This window comes from Crocodylus siamensis, chromosome 1 (assembly GCF_052110815.1).
Source record: "Crocodylus siamensis isolate JL-2025a chromosome 1, ASM5211081v1, whole genome shotgun sequence".
NCBI classification, from domain to species: domain Eukaryota; kingdom Metazoa; phylum Chordata; order Crocodylia; family Crocodylidae; genus Crocodylus; species Crocodylus siamensis.
In genome coordinates, this window is record NC_143395.1 from 60,883,513 (window position 1) to 60,908,200 (window position 24,688).

Consider the following 24,688-nt stretch of genomic DNA (forward strand, 5'->3'; position numbering starts at 1 on the left):
CACACACACACACACAAAAATATACAGGAGTAAGACTTTTCTTTTTAAGCTATTATGCAATCACCTCTATGTATACTATGCAAACACGCACAAATTGGGACAAAAATATTTTTTGAAATAAAATTAAGATGCGTTATAGTAGATGTTTGAATCTTAATGTACCTTTTGTTTTGTTTTTTCTGGTTTAAACATGGCAAACCCCCTCCCCTCCTAAAAAAAAAAAAAAAAAGTACTTCTGGGGCAAGGGAAGGGACTTCTGGTGACAAAGGTCTGGGGTTAGGGGGTGGGAGTTCTAGTCCCAAGATGGTGACTAAGAGGCGGGACTAACCTTAAGGCCCTTGATAGCTCAACAAAACTCATTAAGCAGCCCTCCAGCTGAAAAAACTGACCATCCTGGTCTAGTCTGTTGTTTTATTAGTGGTTTACTTTGATATATCAAAACTGTTCTTTAAACCTGTGATAGTAGCATGATCCAATAAACTATGTTTCTTATATAAAGGTTGTAGAGTTGTATTTCTTTAGGATGAAGTGGCTTAGAGCAGGGAGAAAATTACCAGTTGCCTGTGTCGAGGGGAAAGGATGATTTTTATTTGGGTTTGTAGCTGGAATGAAGTTGTCATCGTTTTTGTAAACCTGATTGCTGAAACAGAAACCTTTTGAAAACGTTGCAGATTTTTCAGTGGTTTTTTTTTTTTTTAGATTACAAGGGAAATCTTCATTTTCCCCCAAGTTTTACATTTGTATAAAAATGAAAAAACTCTGATTCAGTATGTGTTGGGATGGGCACAGGGTAGCCCCAGGATCTGGGACAGAACCCCTTTCTTCCCAATCCCCAAAATCAGGCAGGGGAGATTCCCAGTCTTGAACCCAGGACTTGTGGCTGCCTTGTGCCCCATCCCAGTGCTCAGGGTCCAGGACATAGTCTGCCCTCACCCCCACCTCCTTCCTGGGCCAACCCTGGGCCCCAGCAGTTGTGTGAGGGCATAACATTCTCTAGATCCTAATCCCAAAGGTCTGGCATGGTAGGACATGCAGTTTTTGGGGATGGGGCATAAAATACCTCAGAACCAATTTCACTGTTATTTTAACGTCTGTCAAAGGCCAAAGGAAGTGAACTTCTAGAACACACGACCTGTGAGGGAAGATTGAAAGAATTAGATTTGCTTAGTCAAGAGAAGACTGAGGAGAGGGTTGAGGGTGCAGACAAAAGTGACAAATTTCGCCCAAGCTGGTCACAGAAAGCAGTCTATAGCTGTGACCAAACACAAGTACATTGCTGCAAACAGCTTTAAAAATGGCTGATCAGGGGAAAATCTGACCCCTTATTGCATGAGGTATCAGATAAACGTTTCAAAATGTAGCGTCTTCTGTAACTTGTCTGTGGAACTTCCAGCCTGTCACTGTTTTCAGAATGGGAGGGGGAAAAGCAGTGGAGGGAGTTCGGTCTGGGGTTTAGCTGGCCCCCCCCCCAGCAGACTGGGGTTGGCATATTGGAGCCATCCACCTCGGGGTGGGGGGCAGGGCTCCAGTACACCCACCTCACCCTTCAGCACTAGCTGGGCAGCCCCAAGAACAAGCTCCCTCTGCTGCCTTTCCCCACTCTCATTCTGAAGATCCCTGGCTGTTGCCATGGGAACGTGGCTGCAGGCTCCCAGCAGCAGCTAGATTCCCCTTCCCCCTGGAACCACCAGTGAACTTGTGTCTGGTCTGGAGTAACGCTGTAACTTGGAATGCTTTGCAGAACACGTTCTGAGGTGCGGCTGGGAGCTGCACTTCTGTCTGCACCCTAATAATATTAGCTAAAGAGCTACTGTAATGAGGAATGTCTCATTAACTGTTCTTAGTGTCCGGCAGGAAGAGGACAAAAATATCGATCTTAAATTGCTGTGCAGCAGAAGCGATTAGAAAAACTTTCTCACTGTCTGAATACCTAAGCAGAGGAATAGATGAATGCTGTGAAATCGCTATCATTAGGGTTTTTTAATAACATCTTTTTAAGGATTGTTTAAGGCAGTGATATGGACAGAAATGACTTCCTGAAGTCCCTTCGGTTCCTATTTTCTCTTATTCTGTGAAATATACAAAGCCTTTGTGTTCATTGGTCCACTCAAACTAAGAAAACGATGTCCCTCAGAATCGGTGAACATGTATGTGTGCTTCCCTGCTTGTAGTCATGAAGATGATTGGCATTCAACTTAACAGTGAAACTCCTTTTCAGATTTGTGTGCTTGAGCGTTTAAGTTTTGCTTTAGTCAAGAAAGCTATTAGATAGAAAGTTGTTCTTTGAGAAACAGAAGAGTTCAAGAAGAGTCCTTTGAGCTGGCGGTCCATCCTTGACTTCTGGCTTATTTCATATTAGCTTTCATTTCTGATGGTACTCGTATAAGCGTACAAGTAGTTTATGTTGAAGATTAGATATGGGCACATTTGTAAAGAGTTGACAAATCCTGATTTGATTTTAGTAGGAGTCAGGAATTTAAACTACGTAGCTGAGCCATAATCATGGTAGGATGGCCCTGAAATATGACCAGGTTTTTTAAAAGGTAGCAGGTAGCAGCTGGGTTTCTGATTCCCTTGCTGGTTTTGTAATTGTTGATACGTGTATTCACTTCCAACTTCTGTTAGTTACTGTTGCTCATAAAAACATGTTTAGCAAAAAAAAACAGTAGTTGAATCACAAGCCCCTTTGTACAAACAGTAATATATAAAGTTTTCACGGTAATAGTATCATGCTGAAACGTCTTTTGAAATTCAGGCCTCAAAATATTATATTGGCCCTTGATCTGTACCAGAAAATCGCTTTACTTCTGGCTGTAGTTCTAAGACACTTTGAAAGGGATGAGTGCATTGTCCCAATGTCTAAAGTGTTGGACTACCAAAGAAGAAAAACCATGGAGGCCTTCCAAGACTTCTGATGTTATATTAGGATTTGCATGCTTTTGGAGAAAACAGTATGCCAGACCTAAGTGGCATACGAATACAGTTTCTCTTCAAAGGGGAAAAGGTAATGGACTTGTGTTTCCAAGTCACTTAAGCTTTTTGAAAAGCCCAATCCTGCTGGCCTCAGGCTAAGGAACTGATTGGAGAGGTTTGTCCTTCAGTGAAAGACGGGAGCAAATTTTATTTATCTTATTTTGCCTCTTTAATATAAGTTTTGTAATCTAGTGTCTTCAGTTTTTGTGAATAGCTTTAATAGATGTCATTATATAGGTTCTGCTATGACCTTTATGGAAGGCTTTGGGCAAATGGTTGTGCCACATGCATACACTAAAATGATTATCTACTTTCTGAAGTTCCATTATAGGCTAAAACAGAAGTCTGAAGAGCAGTGGGAAGAATTTCATTACCAGTTTAGTTTAATACCGTTCCAAACTCCAATTTGCACCCCCCATCTCATTTCTAAGAATATCAACATCTAGAATCACTGAAGTGGTCTAAATGGTAGTGCTTAAATGGTATATGTATTGTGATACTGCCTAGAGGCTTAGGCTGGATCAGGGCATTGTCCACCAGTTCCATTTTCCCTATATTGACCTTCTTTCTTCCTCCCTTTGCTACACTTCCCCTCTATTGTTATTTCTTTACTTTGTCTGAAAAATAAGCCATTCAATAAGTTAAATGCCATTAGAGGATTGGTGAGCTGAGGTAAGGGTGTACTGTTATGCTATCAGATGTTAGTAGCTGCCATCAAGCATTTCATTGATCTGCAGGCAAGTTAATAGAAGCTGCTGTGTGTATTAATTCCCAGGGTTTCCATGTTTCCCTCCGCTTTTTCTAATTTTTGCCCAAATAGATACTGTTCTCTACATTGATGCTTAGCATGTTCTCTGAAAATATAATATTGATTGGTATAGTGTTCAAAAGTTTACTAAGTAACATTTTTCTGGCTGTAACAATATTGAGAACAGGATCTTGGTTTTCTCAGCTGACATATAGCTATAAATTGGGGGTGGGGAGGTGGGGGATTCACCTTTTTATTTTTTTAGAAACAAAATCCATTAGTATGTCTCTGTATCTTTCCCTCCCTCCCTCCCTCCCTCTTCCATTTTTGTAAAAACTCTTGGGCAACAGAGACTTGGGGAAAGAGAGTTTGGTTTTGTACAAGAGCATTTCATAGGTGCATTTTTAGAACTGTGTCATACCACAGGCAAAAACCTATTTAAGTTAACTACTGTATTTACTCGTATACCACCCATACCTTTCCCAATAAAATTAGTTTGCTGAAGTTAGGATGCATGTTTTAAGTGAGAGAACTGATTTTCAATCCAGAATAGAAGCATGGGGTTGCTGTAAGGTGGCTGCTGCTTCTTTTCCTTTTCTTCCCTCCAGCAACTGCAAAGAGGGAGAGGTGCAGTCCAACAGGTGCAAATCTGGTAGGGAGTGGAGCAATGATGCAGAAAAGAAATTATAGTATTCTTTGCAAATGCTATCCTGTAAACCTTCTTCCATGGATTAATGAGTGGATTAAAAGGAAATCTTTCTTTGCATCAGATTTTCATTTTTTCCTGTCTATTGATAATAGAATCTAACACACTTTTTGAACATGTAAGTAGTAATTGCATCCAAGATGTTTGTGAATTTCAAATTGTTAAAGGTTCTTATGGTTGCAGCAGACAAACAGGTTGTCATTTCTCAGTGAAACTAAAAAGAGAAACTGTAAAGGGCTATCCTATGTTTCAGGTAGGCTTTAAATACTAATGCATGGTTTTCTTTTAGAGTCAGGAAGTGATATCCGAGAAATTAATTTAAAAACTTCTGAACTTACCAAATGTGAATGGTGTGGTGTACGAAAATTACCAGTAGTCTTTCTGCAAACAGTACCAGCTGCCTGTATTAGCCTGAGATCCCAATTGAAGATGAGTAGAGAGAAGGATAATGTCTGGTATGACTGTGAAGGACTGAGTAAGTAAATGTAAATTAGGCTTTCACTCTAACTTAGTATTTTAATATTTGTGTTATCTTTTAGAGCAGGGGGTTGGACTAGATGATCTCTGGAGGTCCCTTTGAACCCTATTTCTCTATGATTCCTAAGTCAGATACTGTTACCTGCCTACTCAGTTGTGACATTACACCTTAAAACATTCCTGAAACATTCAATTTTTTTACTCCACTCATAAATATTATCATTTTTATACTCATTTTTACCTGAAGACAGTAGAGTAGGTTTTGTTTCTGAACTGTTACTTTTTCATGAGGAGGGACCAGATCCAAATTGTTTTCATGGCCACTTAAATTGCAGATACTTTTGCCTACATGTAAATACTATGCAAAGTGGAATGCACTCATGAATGATATTTAGTTTGTGAAAAAGACTCCTCCAAATTATATTTCATATCATTGCATAAGGGTGTTTTTTTACACTCACTCACTCACTCACTCACTCACTCCTCTCTCTCTCTCTCTCTCTCTCTCTCTCTCTTTTTTAGCTGTAAGAGAGTTGCCTGATTAACAAGGAAATTGTACTGTTGTTTAAATGGTATTTCTTCTTACCATTCACTTCAGTGTGTTATACTTCTGTTGTGTGAATTTTTTTATTTGGAAAAGAGTGTGTTTCTAAGTCCCAACTTATCTGTATTTAGGTTATATAACAAATCTAGTTTAGATGTTTGACTAGGCACAAGAGTCCATTTGAACCTCCTCAATATGATTAGACTGATTCCCTACCCTCCCCCCGCAAGAGGTGAATACATGTAATGCTTATGAAATCAAATCTCTTAGGTTTTAGTGCCTCCTGAAATTTAGGCCTAGGATACCAGAAGTGCAATCTAAAAGATATTGATTGTACTATTTTAATGTGTATGTTTTAGTTTGAGGCTTTTTAATAGTATTTTGTAAATAGGTTTTTCATTTGCATGTGTTAAACTAATAATTTTGTATCTATTTTCCTTAGATGCAGAAGAACAGTACATCATTTTAATTTTTGAGACTAGTCCCGATCCTCATGCAAATACAATATTTGAAAAAATTATTACTGACATTGGTAGCAGGAACAAAATTTCTGACTTCTTTGTGAAAATTTCCTTTGAAGAAGCTAATAATAGGCTTGTTGCCTTTACAAAGTTCATGGACGACAACTCTAAAGGAAGCCCTGCTCATAAAGAAAACAAAATTAAAAATGTAATCATGTATCTTTTGTTTTGGACCAAAATTCCATGACTTGTGATGTCATTTTGATTGTAACTACACTAGTTAAAAGACTGTGCTGTATCATTAGGAACAGTTGTCTTCTAGCAGATGTGTTTGTGGTTCTGGCTTTTAATTAGAACATTTCATGTTCCAGAGTTTCCCCTAAAGGTGTAATAATGTTTTGTAAAATTCCAAAATAAATAAATAATGCTTTTGTATTTGTAGCCAAATGTAATCAATGCTTTCTTTAAACTAAATTTAACTCTCCAAGAGCTTGCAAAATTTTGACCTACTTCCACTTTGGTTAGTCTGCCAGTGAGACTGACATAAGTATGACAAATGAACTAACAAAGGGAAGGAAAACATAAATTTTAGACTGTGGTTCTTAACAGTATTTTCATTTGATTAGAAAAATGCTGTGCTTAGCATCTCAAAGCATTCTTTTTGAACAGTGAGATGTGTTTATTTGGGAGGGGGGATGTCAAGGATTTATTATTTTAATTTTTTGAATGAATAGGTCATGTAAATAAATATTACTTTATTATTTATTACTTTATTTTATAAGGTTGTTTCTGAATCTAAAATGCAGCTGCGAAATAAAACACCATTCCAGTTTTTTGATGAAGAGGATGAAATTGGAGAGCCGCATACAGTATTTATCGGTCCTATAGAAAAGTAAGACATCTTTCTTTTATCTGCAGTGTTTTTCAATGGTTATTGGTGTTTCATATGTGTTTAATGTATTTTTCTTTGCAGGTTGATAGTTTATCCACCTCCTCCAGCTAAAGGTGGTATTTCTGTGACCAATGAAGACCTCCATTGCCTAAATGAAGGAGAATTTTTAAATGATGTTATTATTGATTTTTATTTAAAGTAAGTTTGTTACTTCAAGCTAGTCTTTAGTGTGCTGTTACTGTGGATATTGAAATAGTTTCACATTCAAGTTCTATAGTTCAGTTGGTTTTTCACTGCATATATCTACCAATTACAAAACTTTTTGTATTCCTGCAAGAAAATGTATTCTTTTGGATTTTGACCTGTTTATCCTTGTTGAATCCTTTCTTAATTTAAAGCAAGGTTCTTTAGCACATGTCTGTACACTTAAGATGAAGAGGAATAGTAGGAATAACTATAAAGAAGAAAAACCTTAGTCAGACCTTCCTCTATACAAGTTAAATAAAAATGTTCAGAACCAAACTTGTGTGCTGTAGAACTGAATTATTTTGATGTTTTGGCAGGTATATTTGTATAGTCTTTCAGTTTCCTGTTTTATGTGGCTTTTCTTGTGTTTGTTGTGTTTATGCATCTTCAGTATATTAAAATGTATTTTAGAGGAGCAGAGAATACTGAGTGCTTCAGTCTTGGGACATTAATATTACTTCTATTCTTATTTTGTAGCAGAGCTGCAGTATATTCAGTGTTATGCCAATGGCCTACTAACATAAGTTTAAATCTACCATACCACAAAAACAGAAGTTAACCCTCCCTCCCCCCCCCCAAAAAGAAAGAGGAAGGCAAGTAAAGTACTAACATAATCTCAGAAAACAAAATTGCTTCAGTAGAACTGCTGCTCTGGGTGGTAGCAAGCAGTGCATTCATTTCCTTGACTGCAGTTCGTTAAATAGTTCTACCATTGTTACAGTTCAGTCCAGTTTAACTAGGAAAGTTGGCAGGGTTCTGCTGATGTTTAGTTAGAATAGCCACTGTGTGGCAGTCTTTGTCATTTTGTTGAGTAATACTGACCTGTACAAAGGAGTGAAGATTGCAGGGATTGTATATTAATTAACGTATTTTTCTTAAATAGGTATTTGGTACTTGAAAAATTGAAAAAAGAAGATGCTGATAGAATACACGTGTTCAGCTCATTCTTTTATAAACGCCTTAATCAAAGAGAAAGGAGAAATCTTCATGAAACTTCCAGCCTCTCGTAAGTCTGGTAGAAAGTCTCTTAATTATAAAGAGCTAAAAATAACAAAGACCACTGACACTGCAGAAATAAAACTAGTAAGAGCAATGCATGGAATTTTTCTTTTAGTCAGTGATGCTAGCAATACTCCAAGAAGTCTTATCCCAAAAACTATAATAAATGTAAAATATGCAGTAAGAATCTTAAAAAACGTTTTTTCTTTCGTGTTGCTAATATAACAGGCTGCTTGCAATCAGCTATTAAATAAAAGCGCTAAGAAAGCCCCACTAAAGTGCCCAATCTATACAGATGTCAGGCAAGCTGGGTGCAACTAACATGCTGCTTCTTCTGGGTATGTACTGTGCTTGGCACAGGAACATGCCCAGTTTTAATTGCCTTTGGGGGGGGGGGGGTTGTTTTTGGATTTTTTAGCATCTGCAAACAGCCAAAATGTCCAGAAAAATAGTCTTAAAATGAGAATAATAATATAACATCACAAAATAGAGTGAAAAAAATTTTACATAAGAAATTGTATAATATTAAATATCTACTGGGTCTTTCTGGTGTCTTCTTTTAGGATACAACAAAAACGACATGGGCGAGTGAAAACTTGGACACGGCATGTTGACATTTTTGAGAAGGATTTTATTTTTGTTCCCCTTAATGAAGCGTAAGTAAGAACTGTCTTTTATTCATATGTGTGATAGTGACTAGCTGGGTTGCCAATTTTTTAAACTAAGCAAGGTTATAGTGTTTGCACACAAAGTTAAAGCAGTATTTGCCTTGCAGGAAAATCAGTCTCTCTGCAAAAATTGATTTAAAAAAAAAAGAGTAATCCAAAAGAGTAAGTGCAGTGACAATTGTAACATGCTGTTGCAGGGCATGATGAAATTCTCTTGGAGTACTCAAGGAGTTGACCAAAGTAATTGTAAAAATATTAACTGTTGTCTTTGGGGAAAATGGAAGTCGAGTGAGATCTCAGCCCACTGGAAAAGGGCAAATATAGTTTGTATCTGTACAAACAGGAGGGCCCTAGGAAATTACTGATCTGTCCAACTTTGATATATGGAAAGATGATTGAGTTATATCATCAAAGAATATTTTTCCAAGTACCCAAAGGATAACAAAGTGATGAGTAACAGCCATCATTAATTTGACAAAAGCAAATTATGCCCAACCAAGCCTTATAGGTGCAGGGGAGAGCAGTGGATGTAATAAATCTCAACTTTTTCAAAAGTAAAGCTAAGGAAGTAGAGTCCAGATCAGGGCTGTCCAAGTGTTGGCCCAAGGGCTTCAAAGGCCCCTAAGAGGTTAACATGCAACCTGAAGTCCAGCTACTGTTTCCTCCTATCATTCCCAATGCTGCTGCTCTGGACTTTTCCTCCCTTCTCCAGTTTCCAATTTTTGCTCCTTCCCTGGTGGCCATATGGCTGGCAGGGGCTTCATGGTACCTGGAGATGTCCTTTCTCCATAGTTTTTGTAAGTACCACCATCTGTTTTTTAAAGTTGTATGTACTACAACAGACAGAAACTAAAATACCCATGTTGCTGAACTCAAAGGGATTGCAATAGTATCAGGCATTGCTACCTGCTGTTAATCTTTCAAGTACACAAGGATGGTTACATGATGAAAATGCTAGACTGGGATTTCAGAGATTTGGATTCAATTCTTAACTGCTGTAAGCTGCTTGTGATGTGGGCAGTTGCTTAATCTTTCTGCCTCTGTACATCACTTGTAAAAAGGGGTATAATTATTCCCTATGTCACAGCACTATCTTACAGATAAATTTGTTTGTGAGGCATTCAGGTACTAATACAAGCCTATGTAGACCGTTCTGTACCTGCTGAATGTGTAGCAAAACCAGTTTCTATCTTTGTCTTCAGAGGTATGGCTCCATAACCTACAGATCAATTGGTATGCAGAATCAAAGGGAACCTACGATGATTCAGGTTCAGTTCGTTCCAATGAAATGTGTGCTTTTTATGCAAGTGTATGAAAAAGCCAGTTTTCAAAAATTCTTGAAACATGCCTTTTTCGTAAGCATTCAGTTTGACCAGCTAAGGGCTGACTCTGATTACCTAATAAGGTTTGCATCACACTTTTTCTGTTCTTGTCCCTGGCTTTGATGAAGGGGGCCTAGATAAAAATTGCATGTCATTTCTAAAACTACAGGATATTTCTTGCGTATCAGTTGTTCAAATCCTTCCACGCCCTGTGGCGCATGTGCCATTATATGTATTGCAGTGCTCAGGTTCCGTGCCAAAGTACCCCCATGAACTTGCGACCCCTCAGGCGAATGCCATTTTCACTGGGGTGGCTACCTATTATTCAGTTTCCATGGTGACCAGAAATCTTATTCTGGTGGCCTGATACTGCAGGAACCAGAGCCTCATCACCTCAAAGATGCAGAAAATTTCTTCCTACTTTTGGAAAGTTTGTACCCTCTGCTTTGTATTCTCCATCTCCAGCCACTCTCTCATTGTGTTGACTAAACTCTGCGTCTTGAAAGAAGTAGGGTGCAGGTTACTCCAGGGACCCAGAGAGCCCCTGAACTTCTCTGTTATGCAGTAGGAGTTCTGTTGTTTGAATTTCTTTTCCACCTCTCCAAATATACTTCCAGTATACTTGAGCTGCACTTTTTTAGGAGATCCAGCCTGTCCTCGGTTTTAAGGATGGTCCCAGCTTATATTTGTGTAATGGCATGATGGGATCTCATTTCCCCATCCCAACAATCACACCTCCTACCATTACACCTGTGCATGGCAGAAAGCATGATTTGGGATCAGAAATCAGATTCCAATCGCATCATTACTACTGGCCAGTGCAGGGGAAGTCCAGGATCATAAATCTGGGTTCTTCCTGCACTAGCAAATTGAAAGACAAGTACTTGTACATTTAGCCAGGACCAGTGATCAGCTGATTGTCAGCTCTTGCCCTGGGACTGCACCAGGGATTCAAACTGGTCCTGGTGTGGTCTGGGGCCAGGGCTGACAGCTGATTGTCAAAGCCCTATGCCTGACAGCTCTGTCCCAGCTGCTGGGCATAGGGGATCAATGCACATTAACTTCAGCATAAATGTGGTGTGTAGAGAGAACTGATATGCTGTAGATGTGGCTGACTTTTTTTATGGGGTTACTGGAGTTTGATCTCTGCTTCCGGAAAGTCTTCTCAAAATCCTACACAATTGTGGCTTGCAGCAGTTTTGTTGGGAACTGTGGGATAAAGAGCAAGGAAAAGTGATTGAAGGAAGATTTGTGAGAATACTTGATAGAACCAGATGGGCGATTTGGACTCAACTGTACTATGATGCCATTTTAAGATCATTTGATTTATTGATTCAGCTGCTAATGATGGAAATCTCCAGCATAGAAGACTATAATTCAGAAGTTGAAGTAGTCAGTCATTTTCATTTAGATACCAGTGAACTTTGCCAGGCTGTTTTACAAGTTGATGGTAATGCTTATATTAAACACGGGAACAACTTGACACGTGAAATGTTTGCATTTGGCACAGCATTTACCTCCAATAGCTTAATTTGTGCATTTGGAAGAAATAAGAAAAAGGTGTTTTCAGCATACTAAATACCACTTTCAGCAACAATTTAGGAACCTAATTACCACTGACTGCTGAGAATTCGGTCCCTAATTTGGGGTCAGGAGGTGGCAGGGACCCACTACTTAAAACTCTGATTCATCTATATAATGTATAGCTTGACTTTGTGCTTTAGTAAGTGACAAGACGTTCTGGAGAAGGGAGGACAGTTGGCCATGTTAGCTGCAGGTCTGGCTAGCTGGGCTGCTAGCACTGAACCTATGTACAACCTTAAATTAGCTCTACATTTAATCAATTCACACCATATAGAACAAAAGATTAATTAAAAACTCCCTGTTTTAAGCTTCAAAGGAGGAAGAACTTTGAAGTATGAGCAAATTTAAAGGAAAACCCAGGTAGGTTCCTTTTTTAAAAAAAAAATCATATCTGACTAACAAATTTGGTAGTGAAAATCCTGCCTTTGGAGAGAGAATTGTGGACTCTTAAAGCAAATATGTTCAGGAAAGTGAAAAACAAATCAACCAATCTCACAGTCAGTCACCGCTAACTAGTTTTTATTTGCTTTTATTTAACCTTAAAAATTAAGTAATGTATTTATTAATTGCTCTTAACTCATTTTTTTTCCTTTTGTAGCGCCCACTGGTTTCTGGCTGTCATCTGTTTTCCTGGTTTAGAAAAATCCAGATATGAGCCAAATCCCCACTACCATGAAAATGCTGCAGTGCAGATAAAAGCCTCTTCAGAAAGAGATATTAATTCTCCATCTCCTTTGCCAAATGAGTTTGATACTACTTCACAAAGCTCTCCTTCCAAGTCTACGGTAAAGAAGATGCTGAGCAAAAAGCATAATATGTGTTTACCTGAGCTGAACGCTGAAACAGAGGACAGCGATTTACCATATTGTCGGAGAAGCCCTTGTAGGGGGAAAAGTGGTTCTAAAAAAGTAAACCAAATAGACAGTGATGCAGAAGAACCTGCGCCTGTGGAATCTGCATGTCATAAACTTGATCATAGGACTACAGATGAAAATGACATGCAGAGTGAATATAGAACCACCGCACAACCTATGGGTATGTCATTTTACAAGTTTAGTGGAATGCTTAAGGGTAGAAGATGAATTACAGTAAGTTTGTCATAAAAAGCATGGTATCTCAGCTGTGCAACTTTTTTTTTCTTTCCCGACATTTTCTTTTGATACTTCTCACTTTAACATTTTTCTTCACCTTCAGTGTTACGTGATGGGCAGGACTTCAAGAAATAAGTGCTGCGTGAGAGAGAGTGATCTCCTCATGGGATTAACACAGCTATATGGGTATTTCACAAACATTAATGGCCTTGTGCTAATTATTAAGATCCTAGAAAGAAATGGAGTTATTAAACTCCATTTTAAATGTGAGCACATATTAAGTCATTTTCAGGATTGTTATCTCACTTTGAGTACCACGGTGGTAGACTGACCAACTAGGTGTATACAACTTCGTTGGTTGGTTGGTTGTTGTGGTTCTCTCCCACCCCCCACACCCAGAAGTGTTAAATCTCTAAGCTCCCACTGTCCTCAGTTATAGTTCTGAGAGCTCCACACTTGTCGAAATCAATCCCCAGGTGATTCAAACCAGGCACACAGAAAATTAAGAGGCTAAAATTCTTCAAGTAATTGTCTACGTACACATTCTCATCTATGGGGTCTTGCACCCTGTGCTTTGACCAGAGGGTTTTTTGTTTTTGTTTTTTGCCTTGCCAGTATCCAAAGAGTGTGCATTCACCATGCCCCATCCTATGCTCCAGTACTGAAAGGATAAAGGGCTGTGTGCACTTCCAGTTCCTCTCAATCTGGCTATAGACAGAACTCCTTGTGTGTCCTAGCAATTTCAAAACTTAGGAAGGACTACAGACCTGTACTACTTTTTTTAAATATCTTCTATAGTTTTGTCTTCTCAGGAAATCTGTGTGAGGTTGTTTTTTTTTTTTTCTTTCTGGGATAGCCTGCAGTCTCATCTGTCTTCCATTGGTTCCAGCTTCTCCCTCTCCCATTTTTTCCTCTGTCTCCTACCTCTGATCATTCATGCCAAAGAGAAAGTCACCAGTAATGGGCGTTCCACTTCACCCAGCATGGGTCCTGTTGCCAGCACTGGCAGAACTCTCTCAATTTGAATGCTATCTAGGAACTTTCTTAAGCCCAGGTTCACAGCCACTTCTGGTACTGCATGCGTTCATGAAAAGACGGGGACTGCATGGATTAATCGGCAAACCCTAACATTTCAGCACTATATCTCCCAGCATAACTACCTGTACCTGTCTGGCCTTGGAGCTTTCAGTAGCTCCCTCAATAGTCCAGAGGGACACTTGTCTTTCAAAACCTGTACTCATGTTCTGGAAGAAAAGTTTTTGTTTTTCCCTGAGTTGCAGTGACCATTCAGTACCCATAGCAAAAAAAAAAAAAAAAAGACAGTCAAGGGAATACTTCTGTCCAAGACCCACTTTAGTTCAGTCAACACCCAAATCCTCCATAGATATTGGGGGTTTCCACAAACTAATAGAAAGAGTCACAGACACTCTGAGAATCTTCCCCATAGAACATTTCAGAACAGTCAAATTCCCTGGTTGACATAGATTGCCATTTGGGTGTTGCAAGATAAACCTTGCCCATTAATTGAGGCAATCATAGATTCAGCTAAGATGATGGATGGCAAAACCCCTGCATCTTGCCACTCAACTGCCAGGAAGGCAGATGAAAGGGACAAAATCCCTTCCAGGTGTACTGAGTTACCTGCAGACTCATCCTGACCCTTAATAGTTGTGGTAGGGAGTGAGAATCACAAGTTGAATAAGAACAAAAAAACCAGGAGACTGAGCCAGTTCAGCAAGAGGGAATGAGGAATCCATACACTTACAAGTTCACAGTGATCACTGGTGTCAATAATACCCTTATTGCATGCAGGGCGTAGGTTTGTGTCTTGATTTAGAGTGTCTACTTCCTTGCCACCATTCATCCAATTCCTACATGAGCCTCCAATTCAGAATGATTAACTCCCAGGCTCTCCTGGTCAGTGTGATTTTTGAGACAATAGAAAGATTGAATCGCATGCTCTAGAGGTGCGAGGACGACTATCTGCAATATGAAGGGCCCTGTGGTGGGTGCAGAACAGCTGTGGCAGCTGTGATATATGTTGTGAGGTTTGGGCTTCCTCAAAGAGATCCATGCTACTGTGAAGGCCCACTTTTCAAAGGCATGGTTCTCTTCTGTACCGGGTGCCTTTGCAGAAGTGACTTCTCCCTGGCAGCCGCAGGAGCTTGGCTATATGGGACCTGCTGGCACTGAGGCAGTGGTGTGCGATGGAACTCCAAATGCACCTGGCACTGCTGTCTGTGTGAAGGTCCACCCCTCCCACTCAGGATGGCAGCACAGGCTGTGTGGGGAGCGAGGCTGCAGGTAGGAGCTGTGGGTGTGGGCATGGGAGTGAAGTGCATGGGGAATAAGAAGATCCTTAGGCAGGCAGGAGGCATATATGCAAAACAAACAAAAGAAAGGTTTATGTCAGTAGCTTAAAATGCCTTGCACTGTTACTAAATATCAGTTATTGGATCAGCATTGGCTGATGTGGTTGATTAATCATCAGCTGTTGGTATCGGCCAAGAAAAATCTTCATTGGTGCACCCCTATCTGTAACCTGTTCTTTTGCCAGTGTTGGTTGCTTGACTCCCCTCTAAACTGTGGTGCCAGGTGCAGTAGTCTGGGAGATGACCTTGCCTGGGAAGACTGAGGTGAAAAAGCATTGAGTACTTCAGCCTTTTCTGCATGCTCTGTCACTAGATTTATCTCCACACTTTCCCTCATCCTTCTCTTGTTGCTGACATACTTGTAGAAACCCTTTTTGTTACCCTTCACATCTCTTGTTAGCTGCAACTCCAGTTGGCCTTTGTGACTTCATCCTTGCGTGCCCAAGCAATACTCGTATACTCCTCCTTCGTTGTTTGCCCAAGATTCCACTTCTTATAAGCTTCCTTTTTGGGTTTTAGCATACTGAAGAGTTTGCTAAGCTAACCTGGTCTTCTGCCCTACAAGCTAGTATTACTGCGTGTTGGGATGGCTTGTTTCTGCACCCTAAGTAAGGTTTCTCTAAAGTTCAGCCGGCTCTCCTGGACTCCTCTCCCTCTCACACTTGCCTCCCATAGGATCCTGCCCATGAGTTCCCTGAATGAGTCAAAGTCTGCTTTTCTGAAGTCCAGGGTCCTTACTCTTCTGTTCTTCCTACCTTTGCTCAGGATCCTGAACTCAAGCACCTCGTGATTGCGGCTGCCCATGTTGCCATTGACTACTACATTCCCCACCAATCCTTCCCTGTTTATAAGCAGCAGGTCAAGAAGAGCACGGCCACAATTGGCCACTCCAGCACATGCACCAGGAAGTTGTCCCCAACACTGTCCAAGAACTTTCTGGATTGCCTGTGCACTGCTGAATGTCAGGGTCCCCCATGAGAACCAGGACCTGTGATTGGGAAACTTCCATTAGCTGTTTGAAGAAAGCCTCATTCACCACATCCTCCTGGTCTGGTGGTCTACAGCAGACCCTCTGCCATGACATCTCCTTCGTAGCTTTTCCCTCTGATCCCAACCTAGAAACTTTCAGCGGACCTATCTCCAGTTTCATGTTAGAGCTCTGAGCAATCCATATGGCTCTTAAATAAAGTGCAACTTGTCCTTATTTTCTCATGCCTGTCCTTCCTGAACAGTTTTTACCCATCTGTGACAATGCTCCAGTTAAGCGAGCTCCCGCCAACTCTGTTGTTTTCAATTACATCTGTTAGTTCCATGACTGTGTGAGGACTTTTTCAATTCTTCCTGCTTGTTTCCCAGGCTCCTTGCATTTGTGTACAGACACCTGAGGTAACAAGCCAATTGCCCTAGTTTCTCAGAAAGAAAATGAGAACGCCTCCCTTGTTGCCCCCTTCTGTTTGTGCTTCCTCCAGGTCACCCACTTACTTCCATCAGGGCTTTGGTCTCCATCCCCTGGTGAAACTAGCTTAAAGTTGTCCTCACTAGCTTACTGAGCCTGTCTATAAGGATGCTTTTCCTTCTTGTCATCAGGTGGATTTCTTTTCTTCCTGGCAATCCTTCTTGGAACATCATCCTTTGATCATCCTTGTTGGCAACACCATCTGTGCAGCCATGCATTGATCTACAGGATGCACCTGCTTCTGCTCAGGCCCTTCCCATTGACTTGAAGTATCAAGATTACCACCTGAGCCTCCATCCCCATCACCTTTGGACCCAGAGCCCTATAGTCACTTTTGATCTTCTCAGGCAGTATCCTTGGTGCCCACATGAATGAGCAGCATGGGGTAGTAGTCAGAGGGCTGAATAAGTCTCAATAATCCTTCCATGACATTTTGGATCCCGGCTCTAGGCAATGAGCTTGACCACCTGAGACAACAAGTCCAGCCAACTCGCGAGTCCAGACCAGCTGACTTTGAGAGGAAGGAAGATGTTCTGTTCCATCTACTGTATAGCTTAAATGCTAGATGGCTTTCTCAGGTAGTGAGAATGCTTGATTCAAGCTAAAAATGTTCTCATCCACAGTAGAAAGGACTGTCAGGCATACCTGCTTGATGAAGCAGAACAGATTTTCATCTTGTTAGGCAAGAAAGATAATCTTAGCCAGGCCTTTTATGGACCTCAGCTATGCTGATCTTCCTCTCATCTCAGTTCATCTCTCTGGCAGGTCTCTAGGCATCTCACCTGCTAGTCAGTTTTTCACTGAAGGGCCTCAGTTTCCCTAAGGTCCTGTCCAGAAATTTTTTCTCAAACTGAGCAATCTAATTCTGCAATAGAACCTAAATTTGTTTCTCTCATCCCTAATGAGAGGGCCATATGAGCCTATGATAATGTGTTCCCTTGTTCACTTTCCATGAAAACAGGCTTTCTAATGGTGTTTTTGTTGGTAAGGAGAGTGTGTGAGATCCAAGCTCTTGTGGCAAAACCCCCATATGGTACCACCTTTTCCACAGAGAAGGTGACCTTGAGGACTAACACCCAGTTTCCAACTCCCCTGAAGCATTCATTTGGGGCAACAGGCCAACTGCTGGTGCTTATTTTTACTGAAAATTTTGGCCTGCTGACTTCACAGAACCAGATTGCTCAGAAAATTTCCATGGCTTATTGGATCAATAGCTAAGAAATGTAAAGGCACAATGATACCAGCCCACAGGTAGCAAACAAATCTATAGCTGTACAAAGCTGTGCTATGAAACTGCTAAGAGCTCATTCCACCAAACCCAACTTACTTCCATAGTAGCATAATGGCCCTGTAAGTAACATCTCCAGGGCCACCAGCTAGTGTTCTATGCACACTTTTTGCAAAATCATCACACAATTGCAGAAGCCTCTGCCAGATGCTGTGATTAGAAGAGATAGTAAGTACTTCAATTCAATCATTCAATTTAAGGTAGGGTGCCCATATGTCACATTGTCACCAGGATAGTCCCATTTTAAACACCTGTCCCTGGGCATCCCATCATTTTGGGCTCATACGTTCATGTCATTTTCTGGGGCACAGTTGTATAATTGAACCCCCTCCCACAAATGAGAATATGCATATGGGTAATGCATCTTGAAGAACTCTAGCTGTTGGTAAGTAACTTCACTTTTGTAGTTGCTTGGAAATACTTTGTGCTGTTGCCTTTACCCATCATTGCATAGCAGTGTGGGGCAAATATTTTTTCAAACATGCCTTAACCACATGAGCAACATTTTGTATTGTTCCAACCCCTGCCTTATCAGCTTCAGACCTCACAAATTCTGAGCAAATGAACCAAGCAAGAGACTCATTTGCATCTTGCAGCCCAAATTTGTTTACTACATATAATAGACTTATTTTTAGGAAAGGAAAAAAAACCCCACACAAGTACAAAATGTAGGATAACTGGCTTGGCAGTAGCATGGCTAGAAAGGGTGCTACTAGGATGAAAAAGCAAATGCATGAACAAAATCATTTGTATGCAAGACATGTCAAGGCTTTATTCAGGATTGGTTAGGTCTCCTCCTAAATACCACATTCAATTTTGGGTACTGTATTTTAAGAAGTAGGGAAAAAACAGCAAAAGGATTCACAGGCAAGTGATGAAGATGATAAAGAAAAAGGACTGGAAAGTTGAGTAAAGACTGGAGAAACTTCTTAGCAGCTTGGAGGATCTAGATCACTTAAGATTTATTTCAGATCTTTATTTCAGGGTCATTTCTGTGGTTCTCTTTTGAACTTTTCCAAGAGTTTTTCCACTTCCTTGAAGTGGGGTTGCCAGAACTGGACATAGTGTTCTAGTAGAAGTCTTACTGCTTTTTTTCCCCTTAAAAAATGGAAGCCACAAGAGCATAATTACTCTGTTCTCTCTTGGTGTTCTCCTGCTTCTCTAAAAGTTTATTCAGTGCGTCGTGTCCTTGACTCTTTGCACCAGCTTTCTGCGAGGGTCCCAGAGGACTCTGTCCTTGGTGATTCTTATCTTCTCCCTTTTCACTTGATCTTCAAGTAATCAGGCAATCTCATCTGCAAACACAAATTCAGCTACCATCACTAAAGATGATCCCAGATCTCCATCCATACTCCAGACATGTTTCCTCCTCAGATATCATCTTGTTTTTCTGACATTTCTTGACATACACCTGATCATCGCCTCAAGTTCACTATAGCTAAAAAAAAAGCCCTTGTAATCTGCTACCAATCTATTCTTTGTAATTGCTGTGGGACACTTTCATTCTTCTTCTGCAACCTGGGCATCCTCTTTTTTTACTTTGAAGTTCTCTGAGTTTAGCTTCAAGTTCTAAGTCTTTGATGTTTGGGGTGTTCTGTTGTCTGTTCCCACCTGCTGCACCCCCTGCCCCTCCTTATCCCCTCCACCTAACCTAAGGTGGAGGGCCTTTTGTATTCATCCGTATACCTAAAACTCTTGTCCAGACTCTCATCGCTTCTCAGTTAGTGCAACATTCTTTTTCTCTGACAAATGCTATTTTTCCCTTTCATATCCTCCCAGAAAGCTGCTGTTTCTAAGCTGGTTGCTTTAACAGTACTACCCCTTCCTTGGTCTCCCTCCACTGACTTAATCTTCTTTATAACATTCAAGATCAAGTAACTCTTACTTTTGAAAGTCCTTTTCATCTCACCTTCATCCACCTATCCTTGTTTATTCACTATACTGAAGTCAAATTCTGTCTCCAGTCAACCACTGATACAGTCTCTGTTGTTTGTTTGTTTTTCAAACAAGCACCTTCATGCTGCCCTTCCAAAAAGGGACAAGCTTCTTGTGAACATCAGTACTATGACCTTGTTTTTCCCCCCATCAACAACCCCTTTGTTAATTCCCTCTTTAAACCAGTCTTTTGTTATGATGTATACCAAAAATTGACAGTGCTTAGACTTCTAATATGCTGAGACTGCTACCTACTTATCATGCTGATCAATATTATCCAGTGTTCTCTCTTCTGCTTTTTTTTTTTCTTCACAGTCGGATTGAAAAAATACAGCCCTTAGTAGGATCTTGTTCCATAAGCAAGGCCTCTACATGCCACTCAATATTAATAATAAAGCCTTGCTCTATTTTATATTTCCCTTTATATACATTCAAAGATTGTATTAACCATTTTTGTTATGGCATTGAATCAAGAGGTTGTATTAAGGTAAGCATCCCCAGTTCTTTTCTCTAATTTGCTGCTTTATATGGTATTGTATGCCATACTGTGGGTATATCATCCATTCTTTGTTCTCAGTTGGCTTGTTACCTTAGGATCATTTAACATTTTTATTAGTTTATTCAGTGAATATGCTGCCCTTCCTGACTAAGTTCAGGGTGGCCTATAATTAGAGAAGCAGAATACTTACAAAACAGGGGAACAAAAAAACCCAACTTAAATGGGACTAGAATATAAACATAAGACAGTGACACCTCTGCCCCCAACAATATCTTGGCCTAGCTTTTTGCTAAATATCTGATCAAATAGGAAAGTCTTGCAGAACTTCAGAAAAATGTCTGGACCTGAGCTCTGGCAGGCTTCAGGAGATAGAATTCCAAACTTGAGGAGCAACTGCTGGGAATGACCTTGCATGCATTTTCAGCAAGCAGACTTGGCATATTGATGGTACTTGTAGAAAGTTGCTCTCAGCTCACTGCAAGGGATATGATGGGGCCTAAGGGAGAAGTGTAGTCCCTTGCATAGTCTTAGACCATTTGGGACAGTGATCCTTACCAGGGTGTTGTCACAGGATCTTTTCAAGGATGCTATGAGGTGCGACTAATGTTATCATTGTTAGGTGTGCAAACATGGTTCACAGGATAAAACCGAGACGTTTCATATAGAAATCTATAATGTTACAAAATATTTTGTACCTGTTATGGTTGTTCTGGGTTCTTTGCAGAAGAATAATTGCTCTATTACTTTTTCGAGTAAAAAAAAATGAATGAAAACTAAGCTGCCATTTTCTGAGGGGTTCCTCAAGCCTGTCAAGGGATGCCTTGAATCTCAAATCTGTAAAGCTTTCATTCCAAGTTCATTTTCATATGCTTGTAAATTCCTGAAAATTAGACATCCTGGTATACAAAACTTTCTTTTCTAACCCAAGGTCAAACTGTTGGCATAAGTTGAGTAGTGAATGCATCATCAAATGAGTTAGTAGTAAAAACAAGAAAATAGTCTCAACAAAAAACTCATTTTAGGTTAGAAGAGTAAGTCTTGACTAGGCAGTCTACTTTAAGGCTGTCCTTTTGTTACAGCATTTGTGAATTAGGCCCAATGATACTTTAACCAAGCTGCAGAAAAATATTAGGAATAATAATATTACTATTAATTTACTAATAATAAACACTAGTAATATTTTGTGTTTGGTAGCCAGGCATGTTGGATGGAGGAAAGAGGCATGGAAAGGTTAATTCATGTGCCTGGAGAAGCATGGTGATTGAATGGGGTAGGCACATCTTGAGTTTCAGTGGTTTGTATCTCTAAATTACTAAATATTTTTGCCATCTTGCATTTAAAATGTGGGTATTTATTTGCCTACTTGTCAGGAGCAGAGAGATTACAGCAAATAACACTGGTGGGGAAGGGACCTTCTAGGTCTCAGTTCAGCTTCCTGCTGTCATGGACAACCATGCCACATCCCTTTCACAGACTGATCAAATTTCATCCTAAATGGAGTAGTGGTTTTTTTGTTTTGTTTTTTGTTTTTTTGCGGGGGGGGAGGGGGTAAGGGAAGGAAGAATAGAGTTTCTTTAGAGGTTTTTTATGCCCTGCTATTATTTTTAAAATGTTCCAAAACCTCACTCTTACAGCTAGACCATGTGTTCTAATTTCTAGCCTAAATGTGTTTTAGGATAATTGCACTCATTTGTTCTTATACCAAAACTTTTGTTAGTTTAAATCGATCTTTTTTCCTGACCTTTGGCTTTGAATCCTTACTAAGTTTATATACCAGTCTTATCCTTCTTAGCCTTTGTGTTGCTAGACCAGAGTAGCCAATCTTTTGTTGATCTCTGATCAAATAGGTTCTTGGTTTCTCTTATCAATGTCATAGCACTGCTCTACCCTTCCTCCTCTTGGAATACATCTTCCTTGAATATTGTTGATCAGAATGGTACAATGGCACTAATACTTTTCTCTTGCTACTGGAAATACCTCCTGGTATATCCCAAGGTTGCATGTTGCTTTTTCCAGCTATTTCATATTTGTAGCCCTCAGTCGATCTGCTTTTCATAATAGTGAGATTAAACTAAAGATTGTTTTTTACACACCTCTTTCTTCTCCCCCACCTCATCGTCTTAAATACAGGTAGTAATTTTTTCTTTTCTAGTTATTTGGTACCAGTTGATAAATTCATTAAAATACTGATAAGGCATACATTTCTGGCAAATCAGAGTGATTTGCCAAGTGTTGTTTGTTTTGTTTTTTGCTGATGGCATAAACATGCATGTTGGTTAGTTTCATTTTCTGGTGTAGGTCTCAGGATTCTTTATGCAACAGTAGAAGTGTTTCAATTGTAGATCAAGGCTAGATGCAGACATTCAGAAACCCCAAGGCAACATCAATCTAAGCTGCATGGTTTTCTGTAAGTGGTAGAGATTAGATCAGTAGCAAACAGAACACACATTGCGCTTTGTGGGGGAGTAACTCTTAGATTGGGTTCCACGTTTTTTTTTAACCAGTCTGTGTGTGCAGGACTTCTATTCAGTTATGAGTATAGACCAGTTTCAATTACTAAGACCATTAAAAGTGTCATGTCCATACCTAGCCCAAGTGTTGGAAGAAACATTTCACTTAGGATATGTCTACATGATGGAAGCTAATACCAAGCCAAGAGAAGGCTGAGAGGGGGTCTGGTGGCTGTTTACAAACTCACCAGGGGGGACCAGTGGGAATTGGGGAAGGCTTTGTTCTCCTGGGCACCACCCGGGGCTACTAGGAATAATAGCTACAAATTGTTAGAGAGAAGGTTCAGGGTGGACATCAGGAGACATTACTTTACAGTTAGGGCTGCCAGGCTCTGGAATAGACTCCCAAGAGAGTCCTACCTTGGGGGTCTTCAAGAGGAGCCTGGATAGATATTTGGCTACAGTGATATGACCCCAGCACCTGGGATAGGGGGTCAGACCTGATGGTGTGTTTAGGTCCCTTCCGACCCTAAGCACCATGATACTATGATGTAGAATAAAGTTCTAGCTCGGAATGAGGAAGCTCAGATACTAGTGGTAGCACCTAAGTGTAATGTGTAGTAATAAAAATGTTGTAGATGATATTTTTAAAATATGCTACTACTTATGCTTATACAGATGGCTTGCACAAAATTAGGCTAAACTACAGTGAAGACTCAGCTGATGGCAGTAAAGTAAATGAAGATGACCTTATAGATTTTTCTGAAGATCAAGATAACCAGGTAAAGAGCTTAATAACTTCATTTGAATATGTGCCCATTTCCAGATGAAGAGCCTTTAAAAGCTGAATGTGAAATAGATAGACTGGTTGTTCATTATCTTGCTTAGCTTGTCAGGGGTGCAGTTGCTTGGTCTTGCACCAAATGGGAAATCAGGTGCTATATTTCAGCTAAATCATCCTACATCATTGTAACTTATGAAAGTACAATGATGTTGGATGATTTAGCTGGGGTTTAAAGAGAGCTTCATTTTCTCCACTTTTATCTGGATAATAGGTCGTGTGGTTTCTTAGAAAGAGAAAACCTTTGTTGGGTGATATTAGCATGTTCTTTTGCTGTGGGTTTTTCCTCCTTCTCCCTCCCCCCGGTAACGCGTTCAGGGTTGCCATATGTCAGTAAATGTACAGACAGTCAGTAAAATAATCAGGCTAAAAATGCTTCTCTGTAAAATCATTTAAAAATATTAAGTGGTCCATAAAAACACTAAACAAAACAGAGTTTGATTGAAACTCCATGGTCAGTAAGAAGCTGGAGGCAGTGTTGAAGAAGAATAGCACAACTTCACCACCAGGGATCTAAGTGGGAATGCTACACCCTGCAGGGAGTCTTTTTTCAGGGGTTTGTAGCCCTTCCCCCTAGCCATGTGCTGCTGCTGAGTCCTATTGACTACCTGTAGTACTACAGGTAGGCTTCTTTTAGGGGAGGGTCTGTGCTGGAATGGAGGGATTGAGGCCAGCAGGGGTAAGGCAGGAGCGGGGGAGGTAAATTGGGCAGAAGGGCAGCATGGGGAAGGGTATGTATGTGGACATTAGAGTGTTGGGGATGAGTTAGAGGACCCCTGGAATGGAGGCATTGCTGCTGTCAAGCAGAGTTTCCAACTCAAGAGTTCTTTTTGTACACTTTTTTTACTGGCAATCAAACTTCTTTTATTATGTTTGTTAGCAGAGTGTTCAAAACCTCTAGATTTGAATCCAGCCCTTGTAACTGCCAACAAGACAGAAGAGTGGCACTTACATTATGTAAAACATGCATCAATACAAAAATCTTTTGTATTTACTATTTTGACTGGCAACCAAGTAAAAAAAGTTTGGTTGTCAAAAATTTGCAGATTGTCAGTTGAAACCCCCCCCCCCAAATACCAAAAAACCCAGTATCTTCGGTTGGCAATCCTGAATACATTGCATTTTGGGCTGGTTAG

General features: G+C 40.1%; 1 protein-coding gene across 7 annotated transcripts in view; it reads left to right on the plus strand.

Moving 5' to 3' along the window:
• The window catches only part of SENP6 (SUMO specific peptidase 6), a 134,382-nt gene that overhangs the window by 93,605 nt on the left and 16,089 nt on the right, over nt 1–24,688 (plus strand). For 6 of the 7 annotated variants that reach the window (XM_090035214.1, XM_090035160.1, XM_090035205.1 and 3 more), the window contains 8 exons: nt 4,717–4,902; nt 5,891–6,117; nt 6,692–6,801; nt 6,883–6,999; nt 7,931–8,053; nt 8,610–8,702; nt 12,219–12,655; nt 23,390–23,493. In XM_090035214.1, coding sequence (XP_089891340.1) covers nt 4,717–4,902; nt 5,891–6,117; nt 6,692–6,801; nt 6,883–6,999; nt 7,931–8,053; nt 8,610–8,702; nt 12,219–12,655; nt 23,390–23,493 — 1,397 coding nt within the window. The remainder of the gene's footprint in view (nt 1–4,716; nt 4,903–5,890; nt 6,118–6,691; nt 6,802–6,882; nt 7,000–7,930; nt 8,054–8,609; nt 8,703–12,218; nt 12,656–23,389; nt 23,494–24,688) is intronic. The other variant, XM_090035194.1, reaches the window with a different exon arrangement.